General features: G+C 36.3%; 1 protein-coding gene across 5 annotated transcripts in view; it reads right to left on the bottom strand.

Moving 5' to 3' along the window:
* Window positions 1-14,600, bottom strand: part of LOC148954581 (protein-lysine N-methyltransferase EEF2KMT) — a 100,349-nt gene extending 85,749 nt beyond the window's left edge. For all 5 annotated transcript variants that reach the window (XR_016141534.1, XR_016141536.1, XR_016141535.1 and 2 more), the window contains exon 1: window positions 14,509-14,600. Coding sequence is in view for 2 of the 5 variants with exons in the window: in XM_089086613.1 (XP_088942739.1) it covers window positions 14,509-14,592 (84 nt within the window). In the remaining 3 variants the exon portion in view is untranslated. The remainder of the gene's footprint in view (window positions 1-14,508) is intronic.
* Between the last annotated feature and the right edge of the window lie 4,934 nt (window positions 14,601-19,534).

Genomic DNA, 19,534 nt, shown 5'->3' with positions numbered 1-19,534 from the left:
GCACAATAGCAGTGTCTAAGTAAATATGTGGGATAAGTCAAAGTATTACCACATATTGTGTAACATTATATTGTGACAAATTCCGCACATTTAGATAGCGACCCTATTGCAAATTTGAGAGCATTTGAAAATTAAAGTTACAATTATTAACTTAGGGGTAAGTGGTATGTGCAGGGACGGGATATAAGGTGGGACAGGGTACTTATCTGCCATCTAGCATTCTTTAAAAAATTCAATTAAGTCACCTAGTATAGTTCATTCAATGGCGGACATGACAGTTCTATCATTTTGGTAAGTTTCTATTTTCGTTTTTGAGAAAATCGACTTCAAAGTTTCTGCTATACCCCGCCCCCCCAAAAAAAAATATTTGGGCAATAGTTTTTTGTATTTTATTTTGTAATGGTTGGCAGAAACTGTGTATGTAAGATAGCAAACGAAAGCTAAAACATCAGGCCATGTTATGTGGCCATCTTGTGGAAAAACACGCAACAGTAAAATGAAATCGGACACAATTTGCAAGTAGAGGCCGCATGGTATATACCAGGATAAGGACAAGTGGTATGCGGTGGGACATGATATACCACATGTTGGAACCTTTGGTTCTTGTTTTTAAGATAAAAGTCTTTTTTTACAGTTTTTTGGTTTGTAATTATCCCCTTTCCTCGTTGTGGCAATCTTTAATTTTCTCTTAGTAGTGGTAACACCATTTTGCTTTGCTTTTATTGCGTAAGCAGTTAAAGTCAAAAATTGTAACTGCGTAGCTATATAGGTGAGTCAATTTTGGTCGAAACTGACAGGGAGAGAAAGGGGTAATAAAGTTGATTCATTTGAGTTGATGTTGCAACTGGTGAGGGCTTTGATTGGCTGGAAATAGCATGTTTACGGATAGTATCCATCCATAGCCCACAGGCGGCTTAGTCGTTCTAGGGGCAAGGTTTCGTAATTATCTACAGTTCTTATATTGAGTTCAGAGAATACAGTAGGAGTTCTTTTCTCTCTCTCTCTCTCTCTCTCTTTCTCTCCCTCTCTCTCTCTCTCTCTCTCTATCTCTCTCTCTATCTCTCTCTCTCTATCTTTATCTCTCTATCTCTCTATCTCTCTCTCTCTCTCTCTCTCTCTCTCTCTCTCTCTCTCTCTCTCTCTCTCTCTCTCTCTCTCTCTCTCTCTCTCTCTCTCTCTCTCTCTCTCTCTCTCTCTCTCTCTCTCTCTCTCTCTCTCTCTCTCTCTCTCTCTCTCTCTCTCTCTCTCTCTCTCTCTCTCTCTCTCTCTCTCTCTCTCTCTCTCTCTCTCTCTCTCTCTCTCTCTCTCTCTCTCTCTCTCTCTCTCTCTCTCTCTCTCTCTCTCTCTCTCTCTCTCTCTCTCTCTCTCTCTCTTCAAGACATGCCACAATTTTTAAGAGCTAAGTGGGAGGAATATTCCAAATTGTTTGCTAAAAAAAAAGTAGAACAGCATTTATGATGAAAGCAGCTATTGTAGACCTAGAGGCTGGCTTACCAATTAGGCCAGTGGCGGAGAAACACGGAGTGTCCCACTTAGCCTTCATAGACACTGCCAAGGGTATTCAAAGCTCAGTGATGACAATAAAGCGAATTAAAGTGGTGCCCAAAAGTTCAGATTCGCTACTATTTTTACGTCTGAAGTAGAAGCATCACTCTCTCAATACCTGCTGTAAACGAGCAGAATGTGTTATGGTCTGACCAGTTGAGACACCAGAACCCTTGCTTACAACTACACTGTTGCAAACAACAAGACTATTCCAGATGCCTGGACAAACTCCAAAGAAGCTGGCAAAGACTGGTTGGCTGGATTTCAGGCTTGAAACCCACAGCTTTCACTTAGAAAGCCAGAGGCAACAAGTTTGGGGCGTACCACAAGCTTTAACAAGCACAATGTACAGAAGTTTTTCTCAAACTTGCAGTTAGTATTCAAGAAAACTCCATTTACAGCAAGCATCATTTTCAACTGTGATGAAAACTCAGTCACCACTATTCCTGTTCCTCCAAAAGTTTTTGCCAAGAAGGGCAGGAATATAGTTGGCAAAGTAATCTTAACTGAGTATGGTATGCTTGTGACTAAGGTTGGAGCCATCACTGCCAGTGGACAGTACCTTCCCCCTACCTTACATTCCCACGCAAGAAATTTTAACTTCACATAATGACTGGTGCTCCTGCTAACTCTGCTGGAGGAGCTTCACCTTCCAGATGGGTAAACCAAGAACTGTTTCTGGAATATCTCAAACATTTCAAGACTTACTCACATGCTTCCCCTGAAAGCCTGAAGCTTCTGATAATGGACAACCACGAGTCCCACATTTGTTATGCAATTGTGCAGTTTGCAAAAGAGTCTGGTATCACTTTACTAATAATACCACCTCACTGCAGCCCTAGGTTGCAGCCATTGGACATTTGTGTGTATTTTCCAGTTAAATGTCAATACAACAAGGTTATGGACAACTGGATGCTATCCAATCCACGGAAGACCGTGACAATATATGATTACATTTCTTGTTGACCAAAGCCTCCCCGTATCTTTCCCACCAAACAATGTACTGGAGGGCTTTAAACAGCTCTGACTTTGGTCCTAAAACCCAAGCATCTTTAAACTAAAGGATTTTCTAACCTCTGCTGTAACTGACAGACCTGCGCCTGATGCTTTGGATTCAGTTGAAACTGGAAACAACCTGGCCGAAACCCACTAAAAATTGGATTTTGGAACGTTAGGACGCTAACACAGCTGTCGAAGGTGAAACAGCTAGAGAATGAGATGACCCACTATCGGCTAGACATCATGGCCCTCTCAGAAGTGCGATGGCCAGGAAATGGAAAGCAACTACTCAGCGGTGGAAACACTTTAATCTTCAGCAGCCATGAAACACGACGAGAAGCTGGAGTGACCGTAGTCATTTCAAAACCTGTGGCAAAATCACTGATTAGCTGGAAACCCGTAAGCAACCGAATTATGACTGCTCGAGTTCGTGGGAAAAATGCGCAAATGAGCCTAGTCGCGCAGTATGCACTCACTAATAACGCTGAAGACGAGCAGAAAAAGGTGTTCAACAATGTACTGACATCTGTCTATAAAGATGTACCCAGACATGACATTCTGTGTGTCTTGGGGGATTTCAACACATAGTTCGGCACGGACAGAGATTCCTTTGTCGACGTCCTGGGAAACCACGGTCTTGGAGAACGAAACAAGAATGGAGAATTCCTTATAGAAATGGCTCAGTCGTTCGGCTTGATTGTTGACGGCACTCTCTTCGTCCATAAAGATATACACAAATACTCCTGGACTTCAGCTGATGGACACACGAAAAACCAGATCGACACCTTTCTTATTGGTAAGAAGTGGTAGATATCGCTATTTGACATACGTGCATTTAGAAACGTTGATATCTTCTCTGACCATAGTCTGATGGCTCCAAAAACTAGTGCAATGTTGTCGGCCACGAGAAAACTGATGGCATGTACGCAACGTCCCTAAGATTGCAAAAATCTAAGTGACTTAGAAATTCAGTCACAGTTTGTGTTAAAACTCACCAACAGATTTGAAACCCTGGGTCTGCTACGAGATGAAAGTCCAGAGACAGCTTGGACTGCTATCAGAAAAACCTACAATGATACTGCCTACCAAACGCTTGGTATGAAAAAGTCGCCAAAGGATGAACAGAAAGCTCAGAAGGCTGAACAACCTGCTAGACAGGGAGACTCTCGGTCAGTGTACCGCATCACCAATGAGATAGTTGGAAAACGTCCAAAAACAGATGGACCTGTCAAAGATGAGTTTGGACGACTTCTTACGGGTCCTGATAAAGTGAACGAAGCCTGGGCGACGCACTTCGAAAAACTTTTAAATAGACCACCACCTGCTGATCCTCCATATATACCAGACACGCCATTTCTAAATCTAGCCGTCGATATTAAAGTACCCTCTGGTGAGGAGATACTAAAGGCAGCCAAGAAGCTGAAGTCTGGAAAGTCCCCTGCGGAAGACCAAATTGCGGCTGAAATGATTGAATGCTCAGTAGCTGCATGCATAAATGTGTGGACTGCGTTTTTCTCTTTAATTTTGAGAACAGAAGAAATTCTTAAGGATTGGACAAAAAGTACTCTCGCCAAAATATTCAAAAAAGGCAACGCTGCAAAGTGCAAAAACTGGAGAGGTATCAGCCTTGTATCTACACCTAACAAACTATTGATGACTATACTACTTAACAGAATCCAACCGGCGTTAAACGAACATCTCCGAGAGGAGCAGCATGGATTCCGGCCAAACCAATCATGCGCTGATCTTGTATTCAGTCTTAGAATGCTGCTAGAAGAAGCGAATGAATGGTGCAATAAGCTTTACTTGGTCTTTATAGACTTGAGAAAACTTTCGACTCGGTACATCGCCAAACACTTTGGAATGTTCTCCAATACTGCGGTATTCCTAATAAGCTCATTCAAATCATTGAAGCCTTCTGGAAAAACACAGAATGCTGCATAAAGACGAGTGACAGGAGTACCCTTTACTCTCGTATCATGACAGGGGTGAAACAAGGCTGTGTGCTATCACCACTGCTATTTATTCTTATCATTGATTATATTCTCTAGACCTGCGATGGACATATGATCCAGTTAGATAATAAGAGACTCAAAGATGTTGATTTCGCTGACAATATCAGCCTCCTGGAGTCCTGCAAACAAAATCTCCAGCACTAACTTAACCAAATCAGGTACGCTGCTGAACCTTTTGGCCCTAAAAAATGCCAACAAAACAAAAAGCATGGCGAACACTGGATCTACACTTGACCTATGATACAATAACCAGACAATAGAGCAAGTCTTAGAGTTCAAGTACTTAGGAAGTACCATCCACAATTCAGGATCGTGTCAGCAAGAAGTCAAGTTATGAATCTACATCTTTCAGGACACTGTCTCAAATTTGGCGCAGCCAGAAGTACTCTCTCCAACTCAAGCTGAGGCTGTTCAACAGCAACGTCCTCTCTACGCTTTGCTATGGTTCTGAAACTTGGCACATAGATCAAATACTTGAAAAGAAACTTCTTGCGTTCAAAAACATTTGCTTAAGGTGCATTCTAAATATTCACTGGTCCCAAAAAGTAACAAACGGTACCATACGACAGAAGAGATTTCAGCCACAGGTAACCAAAGTAATCAAAGATAGGAAGTGGAGATACCTTGGACTTGTGATCTGCATGTCTGAAACTCGACTACCGAAGGTCGTCCTTCACTGGCAGCCACGTGGTACCAGAAGAAGAGGACGCCCCAAAAATACCCTACAATGCAGCTACCGGGCTGACCTCGCACACCTCAATGTCTCAATCCAACCTGAATGGGAAGATTTCTGTACGGCCGCAGCAATGAGAGATGACTGGCGACTCTTCTTGGATGCCCTAAGCGCCTCTGGAGGCACAGGAGGATCTAAGATCTAAGGTAATACAGAAATTTTAAATACAGATAAGATTATTAAGCTGGAGAATTTAGTTCAAGTAACTGGGGCCTCAATAGTAGCAGTAACAGAAGTTCATAGGCAAAATCTGGATCTGCTTGGTTTGTTTGGTTATAGTGCACCCAGACAACCTCTCACCTGGAAAAGAGGGAGAAGGTCTTGCAATAAATATTAATATTAATAAGAAAATTCTGACTTTTAAGATCAAGTTACCTGTGCTTGATGATTATGATGAGATTTGTTGGGTGTTTGCAAAGCCCAAACGCCTGCCCTCCCATTATAATGGTATTGCTATTTGTGTTTTTTATTACTCACCAGGACAAGACGTCAGGTCTCAAAAAGCTTTTTGGGAAAAACTTCAATTAAGTGCAGACTACATACAGGACAAACACTCCATAGGTAGTACACTCCTGCATGGTGACGCTAACGAACTATGACTAAAGTCTTTAGAAGCAGAAATTAGGTCTAAAACAGTTATTCAATTTCCCAACAACAAAAGGTGAGACAACTCTGGACTGCATAGCTACTAACATGTCTCAATCTTACAGCAAACCATCATCAGACCACCCAATAGGAAGAAACTATCACTTCATCCTCAATCTACAGCCTACAAGTAAAGTCCAGGTCATGTACACAACTGAACAACAACAAGTTGACCAATCACAGATGATGGATTGTTTGGTTTTGGTAATTAGCTCATGACTGAAAATTGGGACAGCATAAATTCAACTACAAATACTGATGAAACGGCCACTTCTTTTCCAGAAAAACTTCTTGGCAAGTACCATTTCTATTTTCCTGAAAAAATTAACAAAGGTTTTTCAGCAGATCATCCATACATCACAAAAGAAATAAAAGCATTAAGCAGGAAAATGAGTCAACTTTTCAGAGAGAAAAACAAACCCACAAAAACAGCAGTTAGCCTGAAGAATAAAATCAGAGGAGTTACCCTGCAGTGGATTATTACCAGAAGGTAGTATCTCATTTACTGGATTCTAAGCCTGGACAGAGGTACAAAAGGATAAAGAAAATGACAGGTAAAGTGCAAATTGGACTTGATTTTGGCTATGATGAGCCAGATAAAAAAAATGCAGATTGCCTAAACACTCACTTGGCAGCAATTGTTCAGACATTTCCACCACTAAACATGGAGGATTTCCTGACTCCATCTCCAGATTTTATGTGTAACCCAATAATCACAGAGTCCTACGTTTGTCTCAAAATGAAGAAGCTGAAGAGGATCAGCATTACACTACTCAATATTCCTGTTGACCTCCAATCTACTGTGGACTTCCAATTCCTGACCCCCAGCCAATCTACTGTGGAGCTTCTGTAGGGAACAATTTTGAACCCTCTACTTTTTTAGTTATGGTAAATGAGTTGGTAAATGATGAGTCAGGTCACTTGAAGTTCATTGATGATTTATATGTGCTGGAAATGGGTGAAAAGAATGCTTCAAGCAATGCAGACAGAATCATGGTGGGTTTGCCATGCTAAGCAGAGGAGGAAAGATGATCGTCAATCATAAAAAACGCTTGTATTAACTTTTTCTTTTCTTGCGTACAACTCATCTCTTTCTTTACAGTATGTTTCAGGTTGCAACATCACAAACATCAAACTGACCACTTCAGGTCATCATAAATGACCTGAAGTGGGAAAAGCAGACACAGGAGATGATCAAAAGGCAAACCTGGGTATCCTATCTTTAAAATTCCTTGCTTGTCATGGTGTCCTAACACTGACCTATTGCATGTTTTCCTGTATTTGGAAAGAGCACCAAATTGGAAATTGAATTGTATAGTTATATTGTTCTATCTGATTTCTGTCCAGCAATTAACTTAAAATCTAAAAAATGGTGAAAAACCAACAGAATGAGAAAGCTCTTACATATGTCCTAGGCTATACCAGGTCCCATTAGGCAGTGGATGGTGGGGGGGGGGAATAGGAAACAATTTTCATGGTAACAACTATTATATTCAGAAACTGTGTTGAATAGAGAATAGAACAGTGCTAACTCTTTGGTTATTGTAGTGTACACTTTATAAGAAACCATGCACAAGACTGTTACCAGAATTTTACTTCTATTAGATTACTCAGTTGTAACCATCACTGTGAATTTTACCTCTATTAGATTACTGCAGAGTTACCACCACTGTGAAGGAAACATTTTGAAACAAAAAGAGTAGTACCATTACATTCCTTCTTTTGAGCTCTTTCCCCATGTCATTCTTACTTTTCTGACAATACATCCTAACTCCCTGATGATCCCATATACAGACTTGAAATTAGACCCCAGCGCCACGCCGGCGGATCGACCGAACGCCACCGACGAGAGGCCCGGTCGAACACCGCCGGCGCGCCGCAGGCGCGCCGCCGCCGGGAGAGGCGGCGGCGTTTGGTCGACTTTAGATTAATTTTGCGGCAATTCTCTATTGCGTCAACCGCAAAGTCGGAGCTTTTCCTTTTCGTGTGGTTTAGTATTTCGATTTTCCTGATTAGAAATCAAGCAGGGCTTGCACTATCCACGAATTTTTGGGTATTACCCCGAAAAAAAAAATTGGTTCCCCATATCCCCGAAAATCACGCAATCATGGTGCCACCCCTAGCGATTTATCACCAGTGACTTTCCCTGCCATATATTACTTTGCATACCATAATTCTTCAATTCTCTCTTGTTCATTAATTTTCGCCTCTTTTGTTACTTTGCATAAAAACCAGACAGATGCAATATGCAATTACAAATATTATAATATACACAGTTCTTAATATGTTGACAAAAAAAAGTATTGTCTTTATGAAATGAGTTAAAATCACTTCGAATGCAGTTTCCCAATCGCTATTTCTTACATCATTCGTAGTCAAGAATTTTATTTTCAAGTTGATTAGAATCATAGAATGCATTCACTACTATACAGCTTCAGCCTTCAGTTGCATTTTGAAATTGACAGCCGACAGATTGTTTCTACAGCTGAATTGTAAGTTTGCAGATTTTTTATTTTTTTTTTTTTTGCTGTTTTTAGATAAGATTTTCTTAATGTTTAACACTCAGTTCTTGAACGCCTGATAGAAAATGCAATCTTGTTTTTGAAACATGTTTGCTCCCCCCCCCCAAAAAAAAAAAACCTTCTATTGAGACAAAATTTAGCTATAGACTAAGCTATGTACAAGGTTAGAGAATTAAAGTTGAAGTTACCCCAAAAATATGATTCATAAATAAATTGTAAATTATTGCTTATATGGGGGGGGGATAGGGGGCTATCATTTTCAAATGATAATACCTCATTTTTTTTTAAGCAGGGATGCCAAAAAGATAATTATTTTTTTCATTTAAAGTGGAGACAGAAGAAAATGATATCAAATTCCCTGGGAAACCATTAAAATATTTTGATAGACCCAGGCCCCCCATTAAGACTTGTTTATTGTCTTGTGTATTTTGCGATTTCTCATAGGCTACTGGCCTAATTTGGGTTCTGTGTGTGCTCCCTTTTAATTAGATTATTTGGATCTTATTGAATGCCACGGCGAATCAATGACTCAGTTTGCCAATAATTTGAGGTATATCTGAATAATTTCGACATTTTTGTTGTTGTCTTTGTACCCCTTTACTCATTCACTCAAGTTTTTTCAAGGAACACTAAGCTGTTTATTGTTATTTTGCGTGTTTGTTTGAACCATCTAGTGACCTAGTTAATTATTTAGTACATTATTTTTCTAATGAAAGCTGAGACTGTATCCTATCAAGGTGGTAACCACGAGGGGGGGGGTAGGGAGGTATTACATTTAAATTATAATATCTTGAGATTTGTTTACTGAAAGCAGGGATCCCAAAAAGTTTTTTTTTTAATTTAAAGAAGAGACGGCATCCTATCAAGGTGGTATCAAGAGGGGGGGGGGGGGTAGTGAGCTATCATATTTAAAAGATAATATCTCAATTTTTTTTGAAAGCAGGGGTGTCAATAAGTTAATTATTTTTTTTTATTTAAAGCAGAGACGGTATCCTATCAAGATGGTATCCAGAGGGGGGGGGGGATAGGGAGTTATTATATTTAAGTGATAGTACCTTGATTTTTTTTATTGAAAGCAGGGATGCAAAAAAGTTGAAAAGTTGAAAAAAATTAACAAGATTTTCGTGAGTTATACTTGATATAGCACTTGCATGGTTTTATTGTCCAAAGGGAAAGGGACATATGCGTCCAACCCGTTTTTTTCTTATTGATGAAACGGGTTTACTTTGAAAACATTAATTCATAAGTACCAGGCAGATTCACACTAAAACAAATTGGTGTGACGAAAGCAATATTGACATCCCCACCTAACGTTTCACTCGAGTGACAATGGCGCCCTTGGTCCAGTGCCCAAGTTACATTAAAAAGCCAGGTCATAGTAAAAGCTTTCAATTTGGCAGGTTCAAGGAGGAGTCTTTGACAGTCTTATGACCTCAGGGTACTAGATGTTGCAACGTTCTTACGTATCTACAGTGGTTTAAAAAATTCGATCATCCCACAAATGATTACCAAAAATAAGCACAAATATAACAAGTGTAACATTGAGAATATTATGACTCTTTTTTCAAATGTTTGACGAAAAGCAAAAAGGCTAAATACCCCTAACTCCGCTTGAAAGCTATTTTAAAAAGAAACTCTTTGGAGATCTCCATGGAAATGACCATAGCAGAAACTATGAACCTGGGTGGGGATTAAAGAGGAGTCTTTGAGCATTTTGACCTCAGCTGACTTATTGTGGCGACTTTCTTAAATTTTGTAATTTTTATGAGCATTTGTAAATCAAAGCTTAAGCTGAATAGCTGATGCTAAGTGTCGAATAATTTTGCTTGTGTTAAAAATGACAAACCAGGAAGAAAATCTCGACATCTTCCTGGAGGCACTTCAGTCTGCTTAATATTTCATTTAATTCCGTTTACAACGGATGAGTTTTGTAGTTTTTACCCGAGGAAAAACCTGGAATTTTATTTTTCTTCATACCGAATAAACCATTAAGTGTTTTTTGTTTATTTTAAATGAAGAGTTATCATGTGAAGCGTTCACCATGTATTTTTCAATTTGATAAATTTACTCATTTTAGATGTAGTTTATAATTTGACTGATATTAGGTATTTATCAGTTTATAATTTGGAATGAATCCCCAAAAGAAAAATGAATAATATTCCAAAGAGCAGCCAAAAGCAATAAAAATGCAGCAGTTCAGCCTTAGCCTACATGACATATATTCTACAAAGGAACCAAAAAAACTTTAAAATGTATTTTTTTTTCAAGTTGTTATTAAAAACCAGTTTTTAATACAAGAAGGCTTTTTAGGAATCCGAAAGAGCAAAAAAACAAACAAAAAAAAACAATCAATATCAAAGTCGCACATTTCAACTGTTTTAAAGGTGACAAAATAGATATAGGCAAAGAGCATCATGAAAAAATTAAGCTTCAAAGTTCAAAGTTATATTCAAAGTTTTTACCCAGATAACTGACGAATTTTGTGATACAGTATTAGAAGTTTTGTATGCAGTAACACTTGATGAAAAAAACTACTAATTTTGATAATTATTTATGTTAAGAATACATAGCTAATAGATACTTTAACTATTCGTATTAAGCAAGGGTTCTGAAACGCCACAGCCATTTTGTTTCTACCAGATTTCTACCTCTCTTGATGAGTAACAAAGAAGACCAGTTTCCAGCCAGCAACTTGTAAATTTTTGAACTCATGAGTAGGCTCGAATCTGTTGTAAATTTAAGCTGTGATTTGAGAAAGACTGATGAAAACATTAATGTTTGCAGTCAACATTGATTGCCCCAGCGGCACGCCGCCGACATCATACCGGCGGCGCGGCGCGGCGCACTATTTTTGGCCCCACCGCCGCCGGTCTTCCCTCATCGGCGCGGCGCCGGGGTCTACTTGAAATATATACAAAAATAAAAGAAAAGAAACTCTTAATTTATTACATGCAGCATGTTTCTATTAATCAGATTATTATGTTTCCTTCTATTGTTATCTATATTCCAAATCATCTCATAAAAATATTTTGTATACAATTCTATTAAATTCACTTAAGCAAAACTGAATTTTATTGAGTCTAGACTGGAACTACCTGATATACAATGCATTAAGAGATGAAACAAGAAACAAAGAAATAGATTATCAGGGCATGGATTTAATCATTGGCTCCTCTAGAGGGAAACACAACAGAATTATGAAAACCCCTTTAAATAATTTTAAAATGCCTACTTATACTATTCCTAAATGTACATCACATTACTTTACCCCCACCCTGTAATGGTTACATATATAGGCCTACACTAAATTGTATACATGTAAGGAATTTTCATGCACAAGTCTTTTCTTTGAATTATTTTAACAGCAAAGAACCAACATCAACTGCATCAAGAAATAGGAAAATTCATGGAGACGGGATAAAGTAAAGTGACATGCTAGTATTACTGCTACTAGTACTAACAACTCTTTGCATACCCAAGCTGCCTGAGGCCAACACAGCTGTTCATCCTCCTTTTTCATCCCAATCTATTCAAAGCCTATCTCTGTAAAGCCTCCCAAGAAGTTTTAATTCCCTTGAAACCCTTTTTTACAACCTCTCCCCACCCCATTTCAAAACAACCTTCTTTTTGTTTGGTCCAAGATGGATGGCCAAAAAGGACAATCTATGGGAATCTGTCATCTTTTATCTGCAAAATATGTCATAATATGCTAGTCATTCAACTTTTCTCTCAGGAATGATATAAACAAGTATTTTAAAATTTCTTGAAGTGCTAAAATTCTTGTTTGGGAGCCTTTTGGCTATCTTGGAATGTTGTCAAGGTAGGTGAATTAAAATATCAGGAATGTATCCAGAGCCTTAGTATTCTCAAGAGAAGATATTTTGAAGCACATATCTTTACTCCTTTTCTCTTTAGAGGGTACTGAACTTTAACAATCTGTGTGTTAGAAAAGCAGAATTTACAAAAAATATTTTCTGCTGTAATAAAGCACAAGAAAACTGTTCCCAGCCTTGTATCCTATCTTAATTTAAAAGGTTTTAAAGATCCATAAATCTATTTCTTCAATTTTGAAAAAAAACCTTGATGTGGCTTAGAATTCTACTGAAATATTAGGAACTACATTTTCAAAAAGTAAAGCAAAAGAAAAAGAGATTGAAAACTGACTAGTGTTTTTTTTTTTTTTTTTGTCAGAATTCAGGGTAAAACTCTAGTTTAGGGGCTTCTTGCTGTCTTGAAAGTAGTTTAGTTAGGAGAATGAAGCCTTCAAAATTTATCCTGGGTCAAAAATATACCCTGGGAAGGTATTACCAAGCAACTATATTTATCCTTTTCTGATTTCCAGAGCTTAGAAGATTGTACACATGTCAGGTCTATTACCTACCTGAATTCTGACAATAAAAAGCTCTTCAAGCTTGAAGAGCTTAGAAGATCTCTTTTTCATTGGCTTTAGTTTTTGGAACTGCAATTCCTGTTATCTCAGTATAAGTTCAAGCCATACATGGGTTTTTCCTAAATTTTAGAATTAGATTTACAGATCTTTAATCTTTTAAATGGGAGTTGAGCTAAGGTAATAGGCTCAAAACACTTTTCTTGTACCTCATTTGAGTGGATCTTACTGTTAAAGATCATAAAGGGTCAGTGTCCTCTATAGGGAGAAGTAGTGGAGGTACAAGCTTGAAAATACCTTCCCAGGAGATTTTTAAGACTTTGGAGACATTTCTGAGAATTTTCTTTGCATAAATCAACCAAGATAACAAAAATCTCTTTCCAAGCTAATAAAAATCTCTTAAACTAGAATTTTAGCTATGTGCCCAAACCCCCTTAATGTGTAAATATAAACCATGAATTGTATATATGCAAAGAAATTCCCATTATTTTGACAAAATGTTATGTTAGATCAATTTGAACATTATTTGACATATTTGCACATTAATGGAGGGGGGCTTGCAAAATCATTTTCAATGTAAATGAATGTTATATTTGGATTTAGGATGAAATTTGCATTTCTAAAGGTATATGTTTTACATAGCCATCTCATTAGTGAGTTAATTAGAAAATTTACTAAGATCTCTTCAAAGTGATCTTACATACATGCTTTATTCACTCATATTATATATATTTGTGTCTGTTTTGTTTAAATTTAGTTCACAATACATGCTTAAGGTTTGATGTCAAAAGCTTATATGTTGTTACTTACTACTACTACTACTACTAACAACTCACTAAAGCATCAGGCATGGGTGCCCATAAGATGAATTCCAGGGGGGCAAACCTTGTCTAATTGGCACTTTTAAGGCTATATAATAGAAATCTCAGAACAAAAATATAAAAATAAGGCAGCATCATTCAGCCAGAGGGGGGGGGCAGGAGCCCCCCTGCCCCTCCATATGGGCACCCATGGCACCAGGCTGCCCAAGGTGAACACAGCTACATACACTCCTCCTCTATCACAATCTATTCAAAGGCTCCCTCTGTACACCCTCCCAGGAAGTTCCTATTTCCTTTAAATCTGTCTTTATGACATTCTCCTACCCCAGACAAGGGTGGATATCAGCCTAGATATTTGAGCAATCCATGTACTAAAATTTTTGGAAAAATCTAGCTACACAGCATACTTAACAGTAAAACATGGTAAAGGTCTATATTAGGGGCAATTGAGAAGGACACATGTTAAGAATACAATTCTTGCTTCATAGCCTAGGCTATGCAGAATAACTGTAGCTAACACATTTTGCCTGCAGCCCTAGTATAATTTACAGTCCTATTAAATATATTATACATATATATATATATATATATATATATATATATATATATATATATATATATATATATATATATATATATATATATATATATATATATATATATATATATATATATATATATATATATATATATATAATTTCGGCGATATATTTGCATATTAGGGGGGGGTGTAAAGTGTAGGCTAGCCTAGAAGAGCTGTAAGAATTGTTTTTTATAATTTTTCCTTCTCAAGAGCCCATAACATTAGCCTCTACATAAAATATGGTATAATATGCTAAACCTCTAGGATCTTAGACGCAGGGAACTGACCAGAGAAGTATAAAACGCTTAGTCTCTTCAAATTATTAAAAACCTCGGTATTCATAGTTTGAATTTTATATTTGACATTGCCACTATCATCGAAAATTCTGCTCAGATAAGTACATAATTAATTGAAATAGTATGTACATATGCTTCAAAATTTTTATGAATGAGAAAGAAGGAAGTTTAAGTGAACTTCATTTATAATATATTGTCTAGAGAGATAGTGACCTTAGTTTTTCCACTGCTTCAGTTGAAACACGAAAATGAATTCCATTTGGCAAGTCTAGCAAATAGATCAGCCTGAAGATTGAAACGGAGTCAGTTTTTTTTTAATTCTGATTCTATCAGTGATTTAGACTTTTCTCTGTTGACTGTTTTCCTGGGCGCAGAGGGAAAGTAATCTAAATACCGCAGTTTAGAATGGTAGTATCCTAGGTAGGTTAGACAAGACGAACCTTGATGTCGCAAAGTCTATTGTTGTCATAATCATCCGTGTTATAATTCAAATTCATTTAGAATTTTTATATTTCCTAAGTTGAAACTTTTTCAACTTTTTAAGCGACTTATGTTACAAAGCGTATGAAGCTTACAGACCTTACGTGTACCATTGTGAAAGGTCAACTTCGTAAGTAGTACTTACCAAATTTAAAATCTGCATAAGAACTTCTGTAATAATGCCGGATGCACATTGGTTTTTCGTCCTGTTCACATTGGCATGGAAAACCCACTTAATTTACTTTACATAAATTATACTTTCACTTAGCCCACGTAACTTAGACTACTTGGGAAGTTGAATATTTTTCAACAAAGCGATAATCACTTAACAAATTTATCACAGCAAAACATAAAAAATGACCTCGATTGAAAACTTTATAATTGATTTTATTAGGAATTAGTTATAAAAATTTTTCCGAAAAATAAGTTTATCAATGAAAAGTAAAGGCTATTTTAAACTTAAGCTTAACAGATACAAATAGCGGTTAAAATTAAAAATCAAAACGACTAGAAATTACTATTAAAGAATAAATAAAACCTAAAAAGAACAGAAATTAAATAAATAATTATAGCAAAAAACATACAACAAATAATACAGGGGCGGATCAAGGATTTTCTTAGGGGGGGGGCAAAATAGGTTGATTCAAAAAAAATTTTTAAGGGGGGGGGGAATAGCTTGATCCGATAAAATTGCGTTAGGAGCAAGTTTAATTAACCCAAACTTGAGTTAATTAAGTAAATTACACTCATTTAGACTACGCTAGGGGGCGCGCGCCCCCCTCTGGATCCGCCACTGAAGTCATAGTATGAATGAATGAATCTATATTAAAGCGAGTAATGCTTAGATTGAATATGAAAACCAAGCTTAAAACGAAAAACTATTTTGCTATTGAAGTATAAATGAAACTTAAAACAAATAGAAATTAAATAAACAATCAATACAAACAAACATACAATATATATTACTTTAAATGAATAAATATATCTCAAAACGAGTGAAACTTAAATTGAATATGCAAATCATGCTTGAAACGAACAAAAATCACTACAAACAAGAGTTTGGGCATTGTTTCCTTCTCTCAATGTAAAAGTCTAAAACCTGCTGCGTCATTGGCACATCACTGAAAACCAATTTTTATCACAAATATTTTCTTTTGTACTTAATATTGAAAATAAACATTTAAATTATAGTAAAATTTTGAACTGATGAGCTTTCGGCAATTGATATCTTTATACATCAAATGTTCAGTTTAATTTATTAGTTCTTTTTAAAGTTGTTCAAGACGAATATAGTTTCACTTCAAACAAGAGTTTGGATACTGCCCCCTTCCTTAACTGTAAATAAAAACCAAAGGCCTACTGCGTCATTGAAGCTTCACTGAAAATGAATTATATTACAACTATTTTATTTTCCTGTTCTTACAGAGTTGAAAATAAAAATAAAATTACAGTGAAATAAATTCTTGTACTGATGGATCTTTCAACAATTAATATCATTATATATCAAATATTCAATTTGATGTTGTTTATACTTTCCAAGACTGTTCAAGACGCATATAGTTTTCAGTAAAGCGCCAATGACGGAGTAGGTTTTAGACTTTTACCAGTGAGGGAAGGAGACGATACTAAAACTCTTGTTTGTAGTGATTTTCGTTTTATGGACTTTAAAGATCCGCTTTAAAGAAAACACATAAAAAGCTTGTTTCTTATTCTATTATTTACACTATTATACATGACGAAGAAGAGGCTATCCTCTTCATATACAGAATAATTTCTGTTTGCTTTAAGTTCTAATATTGTTCCTTACTTTCAGACGAAAAAGCTTGTCTTTTTTTATAAAGCTTCTGACATTTTTGTAAGTCTTGCAAGGAAATGGCATAATAATTGGACCTTTTAACTATACTGAATCGAATGGCAGTATCAAGATTCTGACCGGAGTATCTTTGGAAAAACAGGTATCGGGGGGGGGGGGTAGTTGCCCTCCAATCGTTTTGGTCACTTCAAAAGGAAACTCGAACTTTTGATTTACGTTTGAATGAGCCCTCTCCCTATCTCCTAGGACCATTGGTTTGATATGATCACTCCTGGGAAAAAACACGCATCCATGATCTTTTGTCTGGAAAACAATACAAAATTCCATATTGTCTTAGATGGGAGCTTTCGGTTAGATCGCTTGACTTTTGGGGATGTTACCCCTCCCCCTTTTTTCGAAAATCATGCAAACTTTATTAGACCCGTAGCTTTTGACGGGTAACATTAAACTTAATGAATTTTATATATTGGGAATCAGTATAAAAACACAATTGTTTTGATGTATCAATTACTACCAAAAATTTCTTTTTTAGAGTTTCGGTTATTCTTGGACCCAGTTCCTCTTTATTTACAGTTCGTTACCACCAACTATTTGACTTATTCCCATTTTTTTTTATCTTTGAGAGACATAACAAAAATTAAGCTTTAGAACAAATATTTACATTCACGTTTTAATCAGTATCCTCATCTTTCATGATCGAAACTGATTCATTGCTTTCATTGTTATTTTGCTTTTTAGCTACAGTATGCTCATCACGAAAGGCAAACGTGGTTATTTTTATCATTTTTAGTTTCATAAAAGCTGTTGTTCTATTTTTTTACTCTTGCAAGGCTGAATTCAGCCATTGCAATTTAAAGCTAGGGTAAGGGCAACTAGTAAAGACTTTTTACTAAATGCTTTCACTTTCAGTGCCATTGGAATATATACAAGAAACTTTCATGAGAGTACACTTAGAAGGCCTCCATTACTGGGAAAGCGCAAATAGACATTACAAACATTCTGGAATCCTTATGATCAAATTTACAAATCATAAAATATTTGTGAAACTCTACCAAGATAGCCATTTCTTCACTTTATAGATAATTTAAGCCATGTCATAAGGGTTCTGTGGACAGTTAATATAGTCCTTACTCCTTAAGTAGGTCCGTATAATATTGTTATATTTTTAAGTTCTCGGTAAATTAGTGTTTTAACACCTTTTTTCATTCGAGAAAAAAGACTTGATCCATATTTCTCTATTCGTCGGTAAGTAATTAATCATAATTGATGCAGGAAAATATGAAACTGCCTGTATTTATTTTTAAAATTCATTTTTATAAAAAGAAGAAATTCTTCTTTTTTCCGATATATGGTTTTATTTTATATCGACTGTGTTTTGGTATACAATATTGCGATACTCTGACCACATTGAATTTCCTAGGATACATGAAATGAAATGTAAACCCACGAAACGGCTGAAATTTTAATTCAAACATTGGAAAAATCTACACAAATCAATTCTCAAATGTTTCGGCTTCACAACTGGAGAAAAACATGACAAAAAGCTGAATCATGCAAAAAAATAACATAACGAGATGGAAGCATAAATACGAAGAAAAGAAGGGAAAACCAAAGAACCCACATCTGAAAAAGTATAGTAGATGTTTTGTAAAAGTTTTGAATAAGCCCACTGTGGTAACAAAACTGTGCACAAATCCAATCAAAATAGGGCTTTATAACATTTTCATCCGAAATACGGGATATTGCCATTTGATATGAGATTCTAACAAAATTAAATCAGTCTTTGTTCAAACATATTGTGCTTAGGCTAGTTCAACGCAATTAATAAGATTGATAGAAATATAAAAAGCTCAAAGGTTTCAAATACATTTATGATCTTAAAGTTAACTTGATCATATTGACCTTCATTAAGTACGGTCAAGGTATTTTTTGTGTATTGATTCTCCGAACTTCATTTTATTATTCAGTATTAGGTTTAAATGAGGATACACAATGTTTTTGAGTTTTAATTTCGTTTGATTTTGAAATTGTGATTGCAATTTTGGCTTTTACAGCTGGTTCACTAATGTAGATACAGATTTTAGGTTTAAAAGGTTAATTTAACGGATTTACCACGAACACCATAGAAGAAAAGCGACACTGGGACTTCAAACCCTGCCCAATACAAAAAAACCTCTAAGAACTGGGCTAGATAAAAAAATCTTCTTGGTCCAGAGCAATGCCGTAGGGATGATTCTTGTTCGGGGGAGGATTCTACAAAAGAAAACTTTAAAAAAACGCACCGCAAATTTGTTCATTCACGTTTTTGTTGCATTTTAAAGAGTCAGATAATTTTTTGGGGAGGGGTGGGGCTACCCCAACTTCCCCATGGTTCGATCCAAGGTTAGATACCCCAAGGTTCGATCCTAGGACCGCTATATTTTCTTAATATATGTTTCGGATATTAAAGAAATTATAACTAATTGCATACTAATAACATATGATGATGAGACAGTAATGCTGTTTAAGTCATAAACGATAGATGGCTTGTTTGCTATTATGGAGACTAATTTAGCTCAATTGTCTAGTTATTTGCAAATGAATCATCTATCATTAAATATTTCGAAAACAAAATATAGGATATTTTCAAATATATAACATTTTGAAACAAATAAGATACTTTCATTTGGAAATGTAGTGACTGAGAGGGTAACCA

The sequence above is a fragment of the Artemia sp. Qi Xiang Cuo genome, chromosome 3 (assembly GCF_049724085.1).
Source record: "Artemia sp. Qi Xiang Cuo chromosome 3, ASM4972408v1, whole genome shotgun sequence".
In the NCBI taxonomy this organism is placed as follows: Eukaryota; Metazoa; Arthropoda; class Branchiopoda; order Anostraca; family Artemiidae; genus Artemia; species Artemia sp. Qi Xiang Cuo.
Note: the sequence above shows the minus strand (reverse complement) of the source record. Positions and strands in the feature narration are given on the sequence as shown.